At 42.6% G+C, this 17,841-nt stretch overlaps 3 protein-coding genes across 4 annotated transcripts in view; 2 read left to right on the plus strand and 1 right to left on the minus strand.

Annotated features, from left to right (window-relative positions):
• Rgk1 (Rad, Gem/Kir family member 1) overlaps positions 1-17,841 on the minus strand; it is a 45,378-nt gene that overhangs the window by 17,021 nt on the left and 10,516 nt on the right. Inside the window, exons 4-6 of the mRNA NM_166341.3 lie at positions 2,330-2,543; positions 365-993; positions 18-150 (exon numbers count right to left, since the gene is read on the minus strand). Of these exons, the coding sequence (NP_725875.3) occupies positions 18-150; positions 365-993; positions 2,330-2,543 (976 nt within the window). The remainder of the gene's footprint in view (positions 1-17; positions 151-364; positions 994-2,329; positions 2,544-17,841) is intronic.
• Positions 2,721-7,020, plus strand: CG34045 (uncharacterized protein; the record flags this gene model as incomplete). The annotated part of the gene is made up of 4 exons (NM_001038872.2): positions 2,721-2,891; positions 4,540-4,667; positions 6,567-6,620; positions 6,793-7,020. Exons 1-4 carry the CDS (start codon positions 2,807-2,809, stop codon positions 7,018-7,020), a joined length of 495 nt encoding a protein of 164 aa, NP_001033961.2. The 5' UTR covers positions 2,721-2,806.
• Positions 13,641-17,586, plus strand: fest (wurstfest). 2 transcript variants are annotated; one of them, NM_137568.3, is made up of 7 exons: positions 13,641-14,203; positions 14,400-14,783; positions 14,845-15,023; positions 15,086-15,262; positions 15,397-15,543; positions 15,614-15,877; positions 16,056-17,586. In NM_137568.3, the coding sequence occupies exons 1-7, from the start codon at positions 13,916-13,918 to the stop codon at positions 16,156-16,158; spliced, it is 1,542 nt and encodes a 513-aa protein (NP_611412.1). In that variant the 5' UTR covers positions 13,641-13,915; the 3' UTR covers positions 16,159-17,586. The 2 variants fall into 2 exon arrangements, with proteins under 2 accessions (NP_611412.1, NP_001188976.1); NM_001202047.2 differs by having other exon boundaries at positions 14,851-15,023; positions 16,056-16,327.

Raw genomic sequence — 17,841 nt, forward strand, 5'->3', positions numbered from 1 at the left:
TATGTGAAGCAACTCACCCATGTCCAGGGAGTCGCACGTCTCCGAGGTATCCGTGTGGGTCACATTCGTGATGAGCGTGCAGGCCGAGTCAGTGGACGTGTTAATGGTGGTGTCCGGAATCGAGGCTGATGAGGTGCCCATCACCACCAGCTGCAAGGGGATTACAGAAATTACTTCTGGTCTGTTGCTTTTTAGCACATTTCAAAAGGAATAAATGTAAAAAGCTCGTGGTGGTAATCTCTGCCAATTTGTTTCTTTAAAGCCAGGCTAACATATAAACAGAGTGTCTATTTTAAATGAAATGCAAATGGCATAGAAACTAGTGCTTCTGGAATTACCACTAAATTCTGTTGTAAATATCTACCTTTGGCACTCCACCTGCAGTCGTCATATTGTGCATCGGTCCACCAACGGAGTTGTGATAGGCACTGGACACCGGATTTAAGGGTAGTCCATTCAGAGGAGTCGACGACGTGGTCGAGGCATTGATCTTGTTCTTAATGCTGCGTCCGCTCTTGAAATATAAACGACGCAGAGCAGTGGCAGCCGAGGAGCCGGACGCACTGAATCCATCGTTGTCGGAGCCGCTGGAATTGCTGCCGCCGGAGAAGAGACCGGAACCGTTTAGCTGTGCTGCCGCCCTGGTCGCCGTCGGAGTTGATGGCTTGGATCTGGACACATTGCTGGGTAGGGATGAGGCATTCGATAGCCTTCTGGTAGCACCGGGATGGGGTGACTGCGATTGGGACTGGGACTGGGACTGGGATTGCGACTGGGCGGGTGATGCGGCTCGAGGAGCTTGCGGTGACTTGTCGCTCCTTCCACCCGATGTTTGTCCCAATGCCAAGGCCATCATCGCCGCCGATCGGGTGCTCATATAGCCAGCCGGTGGCTTGGACTTTACGGTGTTGGAGCTGGAGTTGGATGTGCTTCTGGTGCTGCTATTGTTGTTGTGGTTACCCTGTGCGGCATGAGCAAGAGATGCCGTCATGGCTGTGGAAAAAGGGCATTAAGAGTCAGCTGGTTATTTACGTTAAGAGACATTTGCGGTTTTCTTTCTAGCTTTTAGTTTCCTATTGCGGTTGCTTTATATGGGTTTGCAGAGGTAAACACAAATGGCTGTTTGCTAACTAAGTAAAATATATACAAACTGGTACATATGAAACCATGTGAAACTTCCTAAAAGTTAAATGCAATTAAAACTTCTTTGATTAAAGTTTAAAACACCGTGTACTATTCAAATAACAACTACAACAATTTCTGAAATAAATGCAGTTCAAACGACAACTAATAGCTATACCCCACCTCCGACAATCAATAGTTCGCTCCTAAATCAACAAATAAAATCGATGGACTATAGCGTGACATGGCCACCTTATTCGTCGATGGCTCACATGTTGCGCCATTAAGTGAGTCAACCCCAAAACGGGGGTGTAACTGAGCTCCATTCTCCGGGGATTTTCCCCGGGCCACAAACGCGGCGAGAGATTTTCGCACGTAAACGGGGCGAACTTTTCGTGGAAAAACAAAGCACACAATCAAACAGCGCTGAGATAATAATCATCAAATAATCGAATTCCATTCCACAATTAATTGTGCGGACGACAGAATATCCCGGCCAACTCACTCACTCCCCTAATTGTGGTTGTTTATCCAGGCGCACTCAAAGAGATTCCCCATAAGGTTGCCTTCCACCCATATCCGCCATATAGTCCACTCCATGGGCGACTGTCGCCGGAGGTCAGGGAACTCAAGGCGCGCTAAAGAGGTCGACTACGACGAAGAGTTTGGCCCAGAATTTGCGAAAAGTTTGACAGGGCCGGAAATTATACGGGCAGGGCCATTTGCATGTTGCCATTGTACATTATTTACACAAATGTCGCGAAAACTATGTCAACTATCAGCCATCAGGCCACAAATCTTACCCGACACGCAGAAAAAAAAGCGGATTTGAGTTGATGGAAATGTTCTCGGAATTGAGACACTAGTTTTCGATGCAAATAATACCAAATGCTATTTTAAAAGAAAATGAGAACATCCTTTAATAAATGATTTATTGGATGCATATGTATGTTTCTACTCATAGACCAATTATATCGTCTACCAAAAGTTCTACAATGATAACTTTATAACTATTTAATAATACTTTGGTATATATATAAATATAATTTCCTATCTCTGAATAGTATGTCTCAAGCATGCAGCTTTGATTTTGCTTAACACACTCTTTAAGACACCTTTGTAATTAGTTTTGCAACCCAAGTGATTTAAAAGCCATTGCGTGAAAGTAAATTTTTAATTCAATTTCCATTGAGACATGTGCACCCACCTCTGGCTCCTCGGCTCCTGGTAGTTGCAGTTCCTCCTGGTCCTGCTCCTGGTGCGTTAATGGTGCTGCTGGCGGTGCTATCGGCGGCGGTGCTGGTGGAGGAGGAGGAGGAGGCTGAAGTGGGCGGCGATGTTATAGGCCCCGCGAGGGCGGGGTGGGGCGTTGGGCTGCTGGTCTCGCGGAAGATGGGGGAGCCGGGGACATAGCGGTCGGGCTGTAAGCAAAAAGAAAAACCAGTATTGTTACCATTAATTACAGTTCAAATAGAGTTGTATTCCCTGTTAGCCAGCCGATAAGGCTTGTGTACCTATGTATATCGATCTGTTGTTGTTTGCCATTTATCAAACATCAATCGACATGGACGGCTATCGTATCGAGCTCCACTCGAGTCAGTCAAGTGCCAGTTGTCGAAGCCAACCAGTCCGGATTCGCGCCTGCAGCTGTCAGAGCTCGGGAATCGCAATAGAAGTCATCGCCATGAATCTACCGCACGGACTGTCAAAATCTCTACTACCATTTACGGTGCTCGGCGTCGTCTTAATGTCAGCAGCCTTCTCGAATGGTATTTCTACGGGTTTCCCTAACCGTTCCATTATCCATCCATTTCAATCCTAACCTTACCCACTGATTGGCACTGAGTGCTCACTTAGCAGGTCGTTTTCCGCTTAACTTAATTAGCTGTTTTATTGCGAAATTGCCATGCTACGCGACTCATAACTCAGCGGAAATTTAGCGAGAAAAATCAGGTGAATTTGAAATGTGTTCTTGGCACTCATTTCGCCTCACTTTTCTGGGCATTGGACACAGAGACCTGATTCCCCCCCCACCACTTGATTCACCGAACTGTGCCTTCCGTGCTATTCACTCACAATTCGGTTCAGTTCGGTTCGGTTCATTTTCATCTGTTTTGTCGAGTTCAGCTGTCGACGTCACTCGCCTATGACCACATTCAAATTTATTGATTGCCTCACAAAAGATGATACAAATCATTTTTCAAAGATCTCGGCAGTCCTCCAGTCACAGTGGAACGGACAGTTTTGAAAGCCGAATCTTCGAGGGCGACAAACTGAGGGCACTCAAGCTCAATGGCTATTCTTAGAACTGAATTTTACATTTATGCAAATTACAAAGGATTTGTGTTTAATTTTAGAAAAAGACTTCATTTCGCCACAAGTTGCCATCAAGTGTAAATGAGGCTTTCAAATGGTTACACTTGAAGTCAAATCTACTTTCGACAAGACAGTTTATAAATACGTCACTCATACGTCATGTTGACATGGGTATGTGGGTATAAAACAATAAGAAAGTAAACTTTGCAGATCATTATAAATAAAATATATTTCTATTACAAACTATGTGGAAAGTATTATGAGTAATCACCTCAATACATTAATCAGAAATTAAAATTTCTTGCACTATAACAACTATTTTTATATAACTGAGTAACCACTCGATTATTTAGCACACATATCATATGAAATATATTGCATTTTTCGCCGATTAGAGCCCATTGTAAACCGCTTCACTCGGGATGATACAATGTTCTATCTTTCGAATACCGCGAACCGCATCGAAGCGTGCCAAAAATGATCCCCGCGGTCAAATCTTTTATGCAGAACTCATAATGCAGATTCTGAACAAAAATAGATTTGTGTTCGTGTTAAGCGCTAAGGATTTCGATGCCCATCATTTCAATGTCTTTTGATTTCTTACATTTACGTATAGAGCACCATTGTGCTCGAGGGTCGACCGAAAAGTCTCGTGTCATCAATCCGTTTACACATCTCGGGCCAAAGAAATTGTGGCCACTAGTGGGGCCATTGACGTCACTGTTATTACACAAAAGGCTGATTTAAATATAGATTGTTCTATTCGTATAGCCATATAGATAGATATAGCCGGCGATACATGTCGAGGACGCTGTCGTGCCACTTGGCAAATAGACAGAAAGTCTGCTGCCAAAATTCTCACTTAAATTCAATTAATTATTGTGTTTTTATAGCTGCTAATGTTTGTTTTTGCTGCATCCACTGCTCTGGGGGGGCTGGCTATTATTAAATTCTAAGAAAAGCACAGCGACAACACGATCAACACGATGATCATCAAAATCAAATTTAAATTCGAATAGACGAAACGAAAACGAAAGCCAACGTCATGACCTCGTTCAATCCTCTATTACATATAGTACATATATCGTGTATATTTTGCAGCGCTCGATTGCTATGTGTGCACCTATTTGGACGGTTACAGTGATAACTCCTGTCTGAAGAACGCCAGTGCTGTTACTGTGCTCAACTGCACCAGGAAATACTGTGTGACAATGCGCGTGGAAATTAGGGTGAGTGGCAAATATTCTACTAATATTAAAATAGGAATGTGATAAAAAAAAATGGAGCCGTAAAAACTTAATCTAAAAAGTTAATCTACTAACATTTCATTAGAAATAAATACTTTTGGAGTGCCTTAGTAATAATTAAATTTCTAAAAGGACAATCATTTGGAAGCATTTCGTTGTTAGGATTAAAGATGTTAAGCGTGATGTCTTGGGTATAAAAACAACAGAATAAAAAACTAAATGTATATGTATGCTGTACAAATTTCCACTTCTACTTCATCGCTGCGTATGTGGAAAACTGAGTAGAAGGCGGAAAAACTTCTGCCCCGTCGTAAAACGACCGTTGAACGTGCCACAAATGTTCCCGAACGTCGGCAAACGGGAATTGCGGAGCGTTTAACTCTTCACGTATGCCGTCAGCCATCTGCAGACACACTCGCTCCCAATCTTCCCAATCCTTTCAATTTGGAGCTCCCGCAGCGCAGCGCAGCTGTTGCGGCAACAAAGTGGCACACGGAATGCCTGATTTTTATGCATCGCTCAACTTTGTTTGGCTAAATGTTGCCACAGCTAAAGTTTCGCCCCTTTTTGTGAAATTAGCGACGGGCCACGTAAGGGATGAGCACAGAAACAACGAATGTACACAGAAGGAGCCATTAAATCGAGTCAACTCTCCACTTCGACTAATTGAATCCGGAGCTGAACTTTCTGCCGGTCCACGCGGCGTATGAGCAATGCTAACTTTAATACTGAAAGTACAGAAAGTAACTAGTGCACTTTGTACATATTTGTCCTGGTATTTACACAATATCAATTTGTTTTCAAATCTCAGATTGCATTTTATATTGTGCATGCAAACAGAATGTTTTTACTTCCTCATTCAAGTAAACATAAAATGCTGTCAGTAAAGTAGTCTTAAGAAAATTACTTTGTAGTTAAATTAAATATTTTTCATCGAATTAAGTCAATCGTGCTAGACATTCTGCGTGTTTCAAAAGGTTTAATTCTTCTCCCCTTTTGTGTGAATATGCGTGCAGCAATCAAGTGCAGACTCCTTGATTATTTTCACAGTATTGACGCAGCTCGTCTGGCTTTAATTTCCAACAGTAAGCGGCTCAAATCCAAGGAGCAAAGAAACGACGCGGGAAGTGGTTGTAAAATAAGCCCAAGAAGCGAATACAGAGTGCATAAAAAATCCATTACCATAATTTAATGGAAAGCCAGAGCGGCGTATAAGGAGCACATACAGTGCAGAGATCCCACACCCAACGATTCCATGTAGCCGATGGATCCCGTGGAAGGCTTAGGCCAGCTTACGACCACCCACAAAGTCAACTTTGTCGCCTCTTTTAAGCCCCAGTCCGCCAGGTCTTACATAACCAAATGAGGTTTCCAAATTTTGCTAGCGACTCATTAGACAGGCCGAATTCACTGATTGAATTTCGTGCGGATCAAAGCCGCCTGAAGCGGAAACTTATGCTAGTCGCATTGCCATCTAGCCAGCTAGCTAGCTGCAATGCAATTAAAACTTTATCCGACCCACCAATCCTACAAGCCAACGATGTCCCTAGTGTGAACTTTGTTTACGCATTAGCTTTTGGGCCATAGATTGCCTCGGTGCCGCACATCCACAATCCACATCTGCATTTCACCCTTTCACCCGCTTTTTGCTTTTATTTCTTTTTTTTTTTTTTTTTTTGCTTTTTGAGGCACTTGGGACCTGGGGCATTAATTACTTTGGCCGCTGAAACGAGGACAAATGCAAATTCGATTTGCAGATACAAAATGCAAATAGGTCCCTGTGACCAAGCGTGATGATTGGTGGCATCGGGAAAGTGGGTATCATTAATCAGTTGAGCATATGTTTGTAATGTGGATCTCCTATTGCCACTACCATTGCAGCGTAACTCGAGCAAGGTGATGTCCTTCCGACGCGACTGCCAGGACAAGCCGTTGGTAAGTGAAACCACAAATATTTGTATCTCTGTTTTAATCTATTTGTTATATTTAAAAGTTCTTTAAATTAAAGTGACATTGAATAGTGATTTAAAAAACGATTGCAGTTTCATTTGAATATTACATTTATGCTCCACTTAAAGCCACATTTATTGGTTTCTTTCTCCTGCAGATGCTGTATGGCAATAAGCCAGATGAAACGTTTCGCACTTATTTCACATCCTGCCAACAGGACCGCTGCAATGGACACGATGGTCGGGTTAGGAACTCGACAAATGGAAGTGGGGGCAGCGGTATACACAACGCTATTATTCCTGGAAAAAGTCCTGGTCAAATCGCATTCCTTAGCCCCTGGATACATATTGTTTTGATTATCGTGGCACTTTGCCAGTTTCCATAGTGAATAGAAAGCTTTCAATACCTTACCAAAATGTCTTTAAAAAAAGTAGCAAGATATCGGGTAAATGCACTTTTTCAAAATATTTTCAAACTTGCAACATATGATTGCAGTTGCTTGTCCCATTGGAAAAACCCACTTCCAAAAGCATGAGTTTAACAAGGGTCCGCTTTATCCTACTATAACATCTAACTGCCCCAATTAAAGTTGCTTTTTTTTGTGATAAACTCAGATACCTTTCAACTAAGTAGGGTCTGCCGATAACCAATTACAAGGCCATTAAACGAGGCCACACCAACTAATTGCTGCGGTTCGAGGCCAATTGCAGGCGTTGACAAAGTTTTGCGTGACTGCGATCCAGGATGCAGGATACCACAACGGTAATTGCAGCGACCGCCAAGCTTTTAGGCCAACATCATTGGATCAAAGGTCGCCTTTGAGTTCCGGCATGTCCACGCGCTCAAGAACGACTATGAATTCCAGCTAATGACACTAAATGGCGACGCTAATGGCGTCTTTCTAATGGATTCGCTGACATCTTTACGTGTTGATAGTTGAAAACTCAAGTGCGATTGGCAAAATTCTAATGTAAATTCGTTTGAAGGCTGGGCCGCCAAAAATGCAGGCCAGTTAGCCTCGCGAATCGAATATAATTTTTGGATAAGCAATCAGTTCGACTGATTGTTTGTTTGCCTTGCCTCATTTGTGTTGCAACGAATAAATCTGAAAGCTTTCCTGAGTCCTTGACTTCTTGGGTACACATTTCTGAATTTGTGTTTGCCGAGCTTCACGCATTAAAGTACCCATGTGTAAAACGCCCGCCCGTTTTCAGTTTCCAGTTAACAGTTTCGTTTGACACGCTTTTGGCGCTGGCTAAAAGCAAACAACAAACAAACAAACAAACAGCTGCGACAACAACAAGCACAACGGCCAAGTTTACCCGCCCCCACTGACAAGTGCGAAGTGGGTGGTTCCGCCCCTTTCGCATTTCCGGTTTAACTCCCTTCCGGCCAGACAGCAAAAAATCGAAACTCAATCCCGAAGTGGACATGTGCTCTGCAAAATTGAATGACACGCCGGTTTCCTACACATTTTTTTTCTCCCACGAACAAGCCATCACTAAAATAATTCAATTTGAATTTTAATATGTTTTAATTTTGGATGGAGTGGTGACCATACCTTGCCATACATATAGATGTATCGTTAATATTAAAAACCGTCAAAGATAATAAAAGTTTTTAATAACAAAAAATTGAGTAAATTAAATTTTAAATTTAAAATTTCTTTCCATAGAAATAAAATACACAAGAAGAAGTTGGCACCTTTAAAAGGTACATGAGTTAAACACAACATATAGTATTTATTTAAACTTGCGCTTGTATTTCTTAAAACATGAAAGATAAAACAACTTTCTTCATTAAAAGAAGGCAAGTTGCAGGTCGCAAAATGTGGAACGTTCCCTAATTAAAACGTTTTTGGTCTCATCAAGTTATACAAACAATTATTTGTAATTTTTCGTAAATTAAGAGGGCGGCAGGAATGCAAACATCAAAGTGGAATGGGGCTACTTAAGAGATGCCACCATTTCGGAGCAGGAAGTAATTTTTACTCGACAAATATTGACTTGATCCCAATAAGAAGACAGCGCTGAGAAATAACTTGAAAGCATTCCGCCTCCATCGAGCTGAGGTGATCCGATCCCAGTGAGGTGTGGGTGGCGCAAATGGCCGATGGAGGATGAAGATGTGCACTTGGCGGTGGCCACCGCAACGGACCGTAAACAACGGAGACACACGAAAATGGGCAGCGGTTGTGGTTCATTTTTTTCCCCATTCGTATTCGCAGTTATCCGGCCCCCACAGAGAGCTACGGGAATTTTACCTCACAGGCTGCACTGCGAGAAATTAGCTATCGCAATGTGAAATTTCTGAATTAAGTTAAGAAACAAAATGGTCAATTCATTTGTATATATTGTCAAGTAAACTAATAATAAATAATATTATTATCGCAATAGAAAGGACATCTTCCATTAAAATTAAAAATTGACTGCATAAAAAAATTAAGATCAAGATGAAAGGAACACTTGTTATAAATATTTATTGCTCCGACTGCATCAGAAGCCATTCAAATAAAACAAAGAACATAATTATAGGCAGAAAATAAAAATCACTTTCACTTCGTTTATTTGTTTCGCTTCGTGTAAACTGCAAAAAGGTGTGCTCGCTGCAGAAATTGTAAATTCACTCGCCACGAAATGAGGACGCCACGGAATGTTGACAGTTCTCGGGAGGATGGCCATAGTGATGGGTTCTTGCTGCGACGCGATGGAAATGGTAATGCCAATGGGAATGGGAATGGGAATGGTTCCACATTTCTGAGTCAGCGGGTTGTCTGCGCTAGATGTTCAGCTTTTGGGGCTGGGGAATTGCAAATAGTTCAGTCCGATTGTGATTATTCGACGCTCGGTCTGGTTATGGCCAATTGGCAGTCAACAATGGCTGGGTGTCCCGATGATTCCATCAGTACCAACCAGTGCGTTGAACCCGTCCGTCTGGACGGCGTGTCTGGGCGATTCTTTTGCCGCTCCGGGAATTGGAAATAAAATAATGGCACAAAGCGAGCGAAATGCGTGCCCCGGAAACTATGGAACCCATTCTCTCTCTGCTCTGCAATTGCCAATGCATTTGTAATTGTCTCTGGGTGCGGATACCTTGTCCGATCCGGGGTATATTGTTCTATTAAACGGACAGTTTATTCCACTCGAATGCGAGTCATACATATACATATATCCGCTTCTATAGACACGGCTCATCAAATAAAGCTCTGAGGATGTGTTATAAAATTATACAATTCATTTTGACAAAATTCCCCAAATTAATATGCACCAAAAACAACAGAAAAAAAATATAATATATATGAAGGCGGAACAGGCAGAAGTGAAAGCCACTTGATTTATACCTTCTCGGGATTCTTGAAGCAAGGTGGACCCCAAAAAGAAAAGAAAACAGAAGAAAGTAGAACAGTTTCGGGAAAGTGGGCGTGGCACCTGCCAAGAGGCACGTCCGCGTTTCCCTGGCTCTTTGCACAATTCTTATGTATAAATTTGTACAGTGGCTTTCGATGTGGGTTACCAATGAATAAAATATGAGGAATATTCTAGGGGCTGTGCCAAGTTCGTGCGGTTTTCTTTGATAAATGAAAATTTAAGTAAAGTAATTAAAATTAAATAAATAAAGTTGCGGTTGCTGGCGGTGCGGTTTTATGACTCTTTACTAAATGACATGAATTGAATTTTAAACTTACCAATGGCCTTAAAAGTGGAAACTATCTTTTCCTATAAACGTTATTCATTTAAACATCCCACTTAAGTTTTAATGACTATATTTTATCGACAAAAGCCGACTTTGCTGCCTACTACTTGACAAAATCCAATTAAATTGATAAAAACTAATTAAAGTGTGTTGCAAAAATCACGTGCATGGCTTATGTATTTCCCATAACTTGTTGACATAATATTTCTTAAAAAGTAGAAATAAAAAAATTAAAATTTTGATGTGTGAAGGATGTTCAAAACAAAAAAAAAGAATGGATTGCCATGCCTGAGCCAACTTATCTTGTGCATTCGTTGGCGAGGCTCTTTGTAAATTTTGTAAAAATAATTGCTTCGCTCACCGATCTTTACAGAAATGATTATTGATGAACACTTTGGCCTATTTTATCAAAATCAAAGCAGACGCGACAACGTCACATTTGCCCATCAATGAAGCGTGAAATTCAGACCGACAACGCGGGCAAAGCGCCAGCACACATTAAATCTTGCAAAAGTTTAACCCAAGCCAAAAAAAAAAAAAATGGGGAAAAAACCGCCTGGCACACCTTTTCGATGAACTATAAGACCATAGACCATAGACCATAGACACGAGCGTATGAGATGGGTGGATTTTTTGGCAAGTGCCGAAGAGCCGATGACGTCAAACGGCGGCAGTTGGCCGTTGGCAGTCGGCAGACTTTTGGCTCAGACCACCAATTGACCAACCTTTCAATCTGTTTTCATATAATTTTTTATTTTTTTGTTTTTTTGGGCACGCGTAGGTGGTGGCTTCTTCGTCTCCAGGAAATCCCTGTGAATCACCTTGCAGGGGGCCGAGGTGGGGGCACGGGACTTAAGGGGATTGTGTAAACAGAAAAGTCACCAAGGAATTCGACGCGGCCAGAATAATGCCGGGAATGCCAAAATATTGATGGAAGTCAAGCCGAGAGGCTTTTAGCGTCGCGTGCCTGTCGGTTGAGATCCGTAAATGTATGTGCATCGGATTCGGAATATCTGTATATATATATATATATATATATATATATATATATATAGTGGGTGAGTGTAATTCCATAGCTGACAGCGGGGCGGCATTATCATCTAGAGGCGACAACAAAGATCTCCCGCTGAATGACCAGACACATTTATTTGTTTACACAGCTCGGTTGCCGTTGCCTCATCTTGACAATCAATTAATTTCCATCCCGTCCCATCCCAACCGATTCCAACCCAGTCCATTCAATTCCCGAGCACCTCCTGCCCCCCAGTAGAAACTGAAGGGGCTGGTATTGTCGACAAAGGCAAGTGGCGTCGTTGGCGCTAATTGTTTTTAATGAAAATTGCTAAGGATTTAATAAGGAAGAAGGCGCTGAACAAATGGATTTTAAAAGCCATTTCAATTATGCCATAAGTTTCTCATCAATCTGAGTGGTCACCACTACCACTGGCACTGCCACTCACGCGAACGGTGACGTCAAAGATTGCAACACTGGCCAAGTCGGAGTCCTATGCACTTTCTATATATAGCCGCTACACTAGTATGGATTTTATGATCTTTGTCTGCGCCAAAGTTCACTGACTGCAGAAGGCGAAAATAGTTTTCCACATTTTAACGAGCTTCGGCAAGTAATAGCGAATTTTCTCTATTCATTTGGCTGATGTTCTCCTTTTAGTTTTCATATCAAATGTGCCTTTGCCTTTACAAAACGAGCGTAATTACAACTTGAATTCAAAATTTAGCAAACTATTCCAACGACGCTCGCTGAAAATCTGAATTTTCAGCTGTCTGAATATTTGCGAATATTTTTAACGATAAATACTGAAAAAGGAGGTTAACCAATTTGTTTCACTTGCGGCTGGCGAAAGTGACAACGGAAAAATCACTTCGGTGGACGGGGTGATTTTTACAAATGAGTTTCCGTATTTCATTGAATGCATATGCGATTGCATTCCTGCTATAAATATATTACACATTTTCACTTTCAGTTGGTGTTGCTCAAAACTGAGTCAATGCGATGCGTGGGCGGAATTGCAGCTGCAGTGGCTGAATTTTAATGATCCGACCAAGTGCCAAAAATAAAATTTAAAAAATATGCCAGCCAAGTGTCTAAATAAACGCGTCCATTTAAATAGATATGATGGCGAAAGTGTCAATCTAAATCTGCGTGGGCCGATGGCCAAATGCAAGGAGTCAATGCGCTCATTAAACAAACTAATCCGCGCAAGAAAAAACTGAAATCAAGAGGCAAAATCAATCATGAGAGCGGAAAGAGTTGACAGTCGTATACAAAAAACACAATAGTTCCGGAAGTTCAGGGACTTTGCACACTGAAGGTGAGTTAGTGAACCCACAAAAATGGAAATAAAACGACCTTGGGGGTTTGCCAAAATTGTGGCTAATATGTCAACATTCAGGCAAATAAAATGGCTAATAACTGACAAGAAAAACGATTGAGCAGCTATTACTAAAATATATTATGATTTTAGTGTTTATTCATTAAGAAATAATCCAAAAATTTGTAGCTGTTCGACTGGAAAGTTCTATAAGAGCAGTTTACATTTCGCAGAAACTTTAAATGCCAGTTCTTATTTAATATGTCAATTTAAAAGTTTCAGTTGAATGTATAATACATTTAAATTGCGTGATTGTTTGACTTTGACAACATATTTAAGCCACGTTAAAGCAACAATTTAGAAGGGGATAGCTTTTTATTAGCAAAGTACTAAACTGTGCTACGTGCAAACATCACTTTTATCTGACTCTTGACATTTCCTGCCAACGCTTCAAAACTTTGCAACTCTGCGCACTTGTTCAGCATTTAACCAGCATCGATAAGAATGACGGCACTTTCTCTTGCACTTTCTCCCGTTCGGAAAATGCAGTTTCCCAATAAATCTTAAAGCCTAAGTCTTTTGCTGCAGCTTATAGCTGCGTAGAAACTATACAAATGAGCGGCAATAAATTGCTGGAAGCTGCACTGCTGTGCGTGTGTTCAAGTCTATTTCTCGATTCAATTACGAAGGCGAAACTTCGTTTTCCGGCCACTAAAAGCGAGGAGATGGGTTGCACTACAGTGTCGTCCTTAAATGCGTTATTTTGAATTCAATCAGCTTTTTGCCGTCTAAAAGTATGCAGCACTAATCGGATATACGTTGAACTTTCACGGGAAATCTAAAAGTGCCAGGGCTTCAAAGGGACGAAGGGAAAAGTAAAGTATCGTGTACTCGATATTACGACACTTTCAACTATCGAAAAACCCGGTAGGCCAGTGAGTGTCAGAATTGATGGCACATCCTTCCATCGGCACTTGAGGCAAGTCATTCTTTCGAAAATTGTCGCAGCGAGCAGTGCTCTTGAAAAGTCATAAAAAGTAAAAAATTAAATTCCTCTCATTGAGTCGTTGTGTTCCGTGTCGAGCAGAGTACTTTGATTTTCGCTGTCCAGCACGCCGCGTGTGCCGTTCTCGTTTAGATCCACATACCAAAGTCCAGGCCCCGTTTCAACCAAGAACAACAACACCATCATCCATCACCCATTCGATTCCATACGGTTTTCCCATAAATTTTGAACAATCGAATCTTGACAAAATGGTTACCGACGCCCAGGACACCGTTGCACCTAAGACCAGCAGCACCAAGGAGGTGCAGTGCCAGCACTCCGGCGCCCTGGATGAGCCCCATGTCGAGGAGCTGGCTCTACCGGGCCCCGCCCCCTTGGCCACGCCCAAGAGCGGCCGCGTTGGCATCTTCAATGCCGAGGACTTCTTGTCCCGCGCCCAGTTGAACGACAAGATCAATAACATCTTGCGCTCGCCCACCAAGGCTCCAAATGGTGTGCGCCAGCGTTCCGTATTCACCAACAACAACCCATCGCCGGTGAGTAGAGTTGTCACTTCTCCATAGGATTGCCTTCATTTTGAAGGCATATGCAAAAAATCGTCTCTTTGATTTTTGCAAGTCATTTTTGCAAGTCATATTTTCTTAGCATTTTTTGCAAGTCATCTTTTCTTCCCATTTTTTGCAAGTGATCTTTGATGTACCATGTGATACCTTTTCCCTTACCAATCCCTAGCAAGCCACCATGCGCTTTGTGTCATCGATGAACAGCCCATTGGCTCCACGTATGAGCAGCCTTTCGCTGACTGGCGGAGTGAAGCGCGGCTTGGAGCGCGGCAACAGCAGCAGCAGCATGGGCAACAGCGCCAGCGTGGGCACCAGCACCTCCGTCCTGGCCAAGGAGTGCTCCAGCCAGACAAACAGCTGCGGCCGCAGCTACATGAATATGGGCATGCACGCATCTTCCCACTCGGGCTTCGGAGTCCTGCCGCAATCTGGTGCCGGCTACGAGACCATGGGCTGGAACATGGATGCCGGCAATATTACGCGCAGCGGCAAGAGTCTAACGGGACGCTTCAACTCTGGCTATGGCTATGAGGTGGATGGAGCCTACTGCATGGTAAGTGCTTTGATTTATTGCCCCGTGTTTCGTATTTTAGAAATATGCGATATCTACCTAGCCACAGGCACATCACACCCAGCAGTTCCCATCGCCAATGCCACCACCACCTTTTGCTATGGATCGCGTCAGCTCGCGCACTTTTGAGTTCGAGAACAACACACCACCACCGTGTCCAGGATCTGGACCGATTGCCATGTCCAATGGCACCATCCAGTTGCGCCTGCGCGAGGGCGTTCGGTAAGTGAACGTGGTAGGAGATTTATCCCTTGATCATCATTCCAAATCATTCCCGATTCCAGCATTGACATGACCCTGGACAAGGCTGTCCGTGTGCTGAATCAGCGCAGCATGGTTGCCGCCGCCTTATCGCGCAACTGCAGCAACTCTGCCCTCATCCATCCCAATGGGCGCATCTTGCAGAGCGGCTCCAAGGTGGAGATCGTCACCTACGACGGAATGAAGGCCAACAACTTTGTGTAAGCTTAGAAGTAGAATCGAACCTTTACTTTAAGAGTGGCAAACAACTAGTATTTTGGAATTTAAACTTGTACTTCTCATTAGATTTTCGTATAAAATCTATGCAACTATAGCTGCAATCATTTTCTTCCAGTCGCTATGCCAAAATGTGGTACAAGGGCGTTAGCTTCACCAGCGAGTCCTGTGCCCTCATCTATCTGGTGGACACAGCTGGCACTCGCACCACCACCGATACCTTCACCGACCTGACCAAGGACTACACCTTGGCGGTGTTCTATGAGTGAGTTAAGCACGAAATTTGCCCAAATCAATTCGCCAAGCTCCTCTTTCCAATTAACAACACCCTCCAGCGATTCGCGCCACGGCCCATCCTTTGTGTCCGATGCCCACGACGTAATCGCCAACTCCACCTACAATTGCGCCGAGGACGGCACCGAGGTGTATGACATCAATGGATTCCGCATCACCCAGGCGGCCGACGGCCTGGTCAAGGTCAGCCGCCAGCACAGCAAGTGCCTGATTCGCACCAGTCCGGGCAATGGATCCGCCACCCTGACCACCACCGGCATCCACTGCACGGCTTCGTTGGGCAAGACCTCGCACCTGTTCGTCCGGTGAGTTGGCCACTGCATCCACACCTATTTGCAATAATGATGCACTCGAAGAATGCATTGTTCTCGTCGTATATTTATTCGATTATAACACTGATAGTGTTTAATTGATTCCATACTTTTGCAGTAATTCAGTTAATCGGATATTTGAAGATTCCTTTTGTTCTTTTTTTTTTTGCAGTCGTAATGAGAAGCGCATGCACTTCGACGGATCCTGTTTCATTGTACGCAATGCTGGTCACTCGGCTGGATTCAATGAAAACAACCTGCTCATTGTCTACTAAGTACCGCTCGCACCATGGGATGTGCATCGCGTTGGGTGGCCATCCAAATGCCACCTATAGCCACCCAGCGTGGGCAATCGAAAATCACCCCATTATACCACCACCACACACACATCACAGAAAACACACACACGCAAACCGACTCAAGCGTCGATATAGTGACCCCCCCAAAAAAAAAAATCAAAAAATCCAAACAAAACAACATTGGAAAACTGGGGCCTCGGCGTGGAGAGGGATCAGATCATTTAAGAAAACCTGGTCTTCTAAACAAAAAAAATTATAAATGTATAACTGCATTTAAGATGAAACAGCTCGAAAAAATGCGCGAGCAACGAAAACTGGCGATCCTGATCCTTGAAGGATTGCTTTTCGATTGCTCGACGTAGGCGCAACGCAAACACTAGGGAATTAGTTTTAGATAATCACACTTACAATCTCTCTAGCCCTCGATATCCTTGTTTTTATACGCATACCGTTATTTAGTACAGGCAATTCAGGTGGAATAGGCTCTGGAAAATCCACCTGTTGCCTGAAACGCTGGCCAAGACAATGCTATTTCGATCAGGGCCAGCGTTTGGTGTTATAAAAAGAATGAACTTGGTTCGCGTTTCGCTTCTTTTCGGCCCTCACAGTATAGCAAAATTAAGTTTCCAACGATTTTTTAAACGTTCGACACGTACTTGAAATGCAACAAATTCAGCAAGATTGAAAATCGAAAGTTGCAAAATTTCCACAAAAAAAAAAAAATAAGCAAAAATTGATAAAATCGCTGATATCAAAATTAGCCTCTGCATGATAAAAAATTAGCTAACAAACGACGGCTGCTTTGGCCAACGTAACACCAGTGACAATTCAGTTAGTTCTAAGTTACCAGTTAAGATTAGTTAAGTTACTACAATCCAACCATGTTCATCCTCACACAACACACACACACTCTACAGCGCAAACGTTGCGTAAAATGTAAAATGAGTGGACTTAGTGCTTAAATTTCCAAGTGTAGACGGAATAGTACCACTACCACACTCGTGGAATACAGATACACGCACACATGCACAAGCACACACACACACACACACACACGACAGGCCAAAGTGAGAAATTGTGACTGAAATGGAATACAATTAATTAGCTTACGAAACAAACGCTTATCTGAAAAAGGCAGTCGTCTTTGAAAACAAAGTTAAAACACGTGCACACTTTTAAACACCATTCCTTAAAAAAAAAAAAGTGAAACGCCTTGCAATTATACCTGTGTAGCCTTACAACAACAATCTTCAAAACTCTAAATTTAATCCTCATGTATATCGAAATTTATGTGCACAAAAATCGATGTCAAAAAGTAATACATGAAAGTCCTGAATAAAGTAAATTCTATCTGCGCTACTGTAATAGATTCGTATAATTTTGTTAATTCTCATGGGTTAAATCTGGATCGAGATACAATTTTCAGCGGCTCCTGGCAACCATATATGACCTCATACCTTTCCTCTGGCATTGTAAAAGTACAAGAAAATTGCTTAACGACTACAATTCACATTACAACCCTGTTGGAGGAGTTGTGGCACCTGAAGGGCCATCAGGACTTGAAATCTTTTCGGGCTTAAAGAGTTTGCGAGCTATGTAAATATTTAAAGGAATGAATTGCACGTTTAAAAGTAATTGAATGTTTGCCAAAAAAGGTTT

This window comes from Drosophila melanogaster, chromosome 2R, assembly GCF_000001215.4.
Source record: "Drosophila melanogaster chromosome 2R".
NCBI classification, from domain to species: Eukaryota; Metazoa; Arthropoda; class Insecta; order Diptera; family Drosophilidae; genus Drosophila; species Drosophila melanogaster.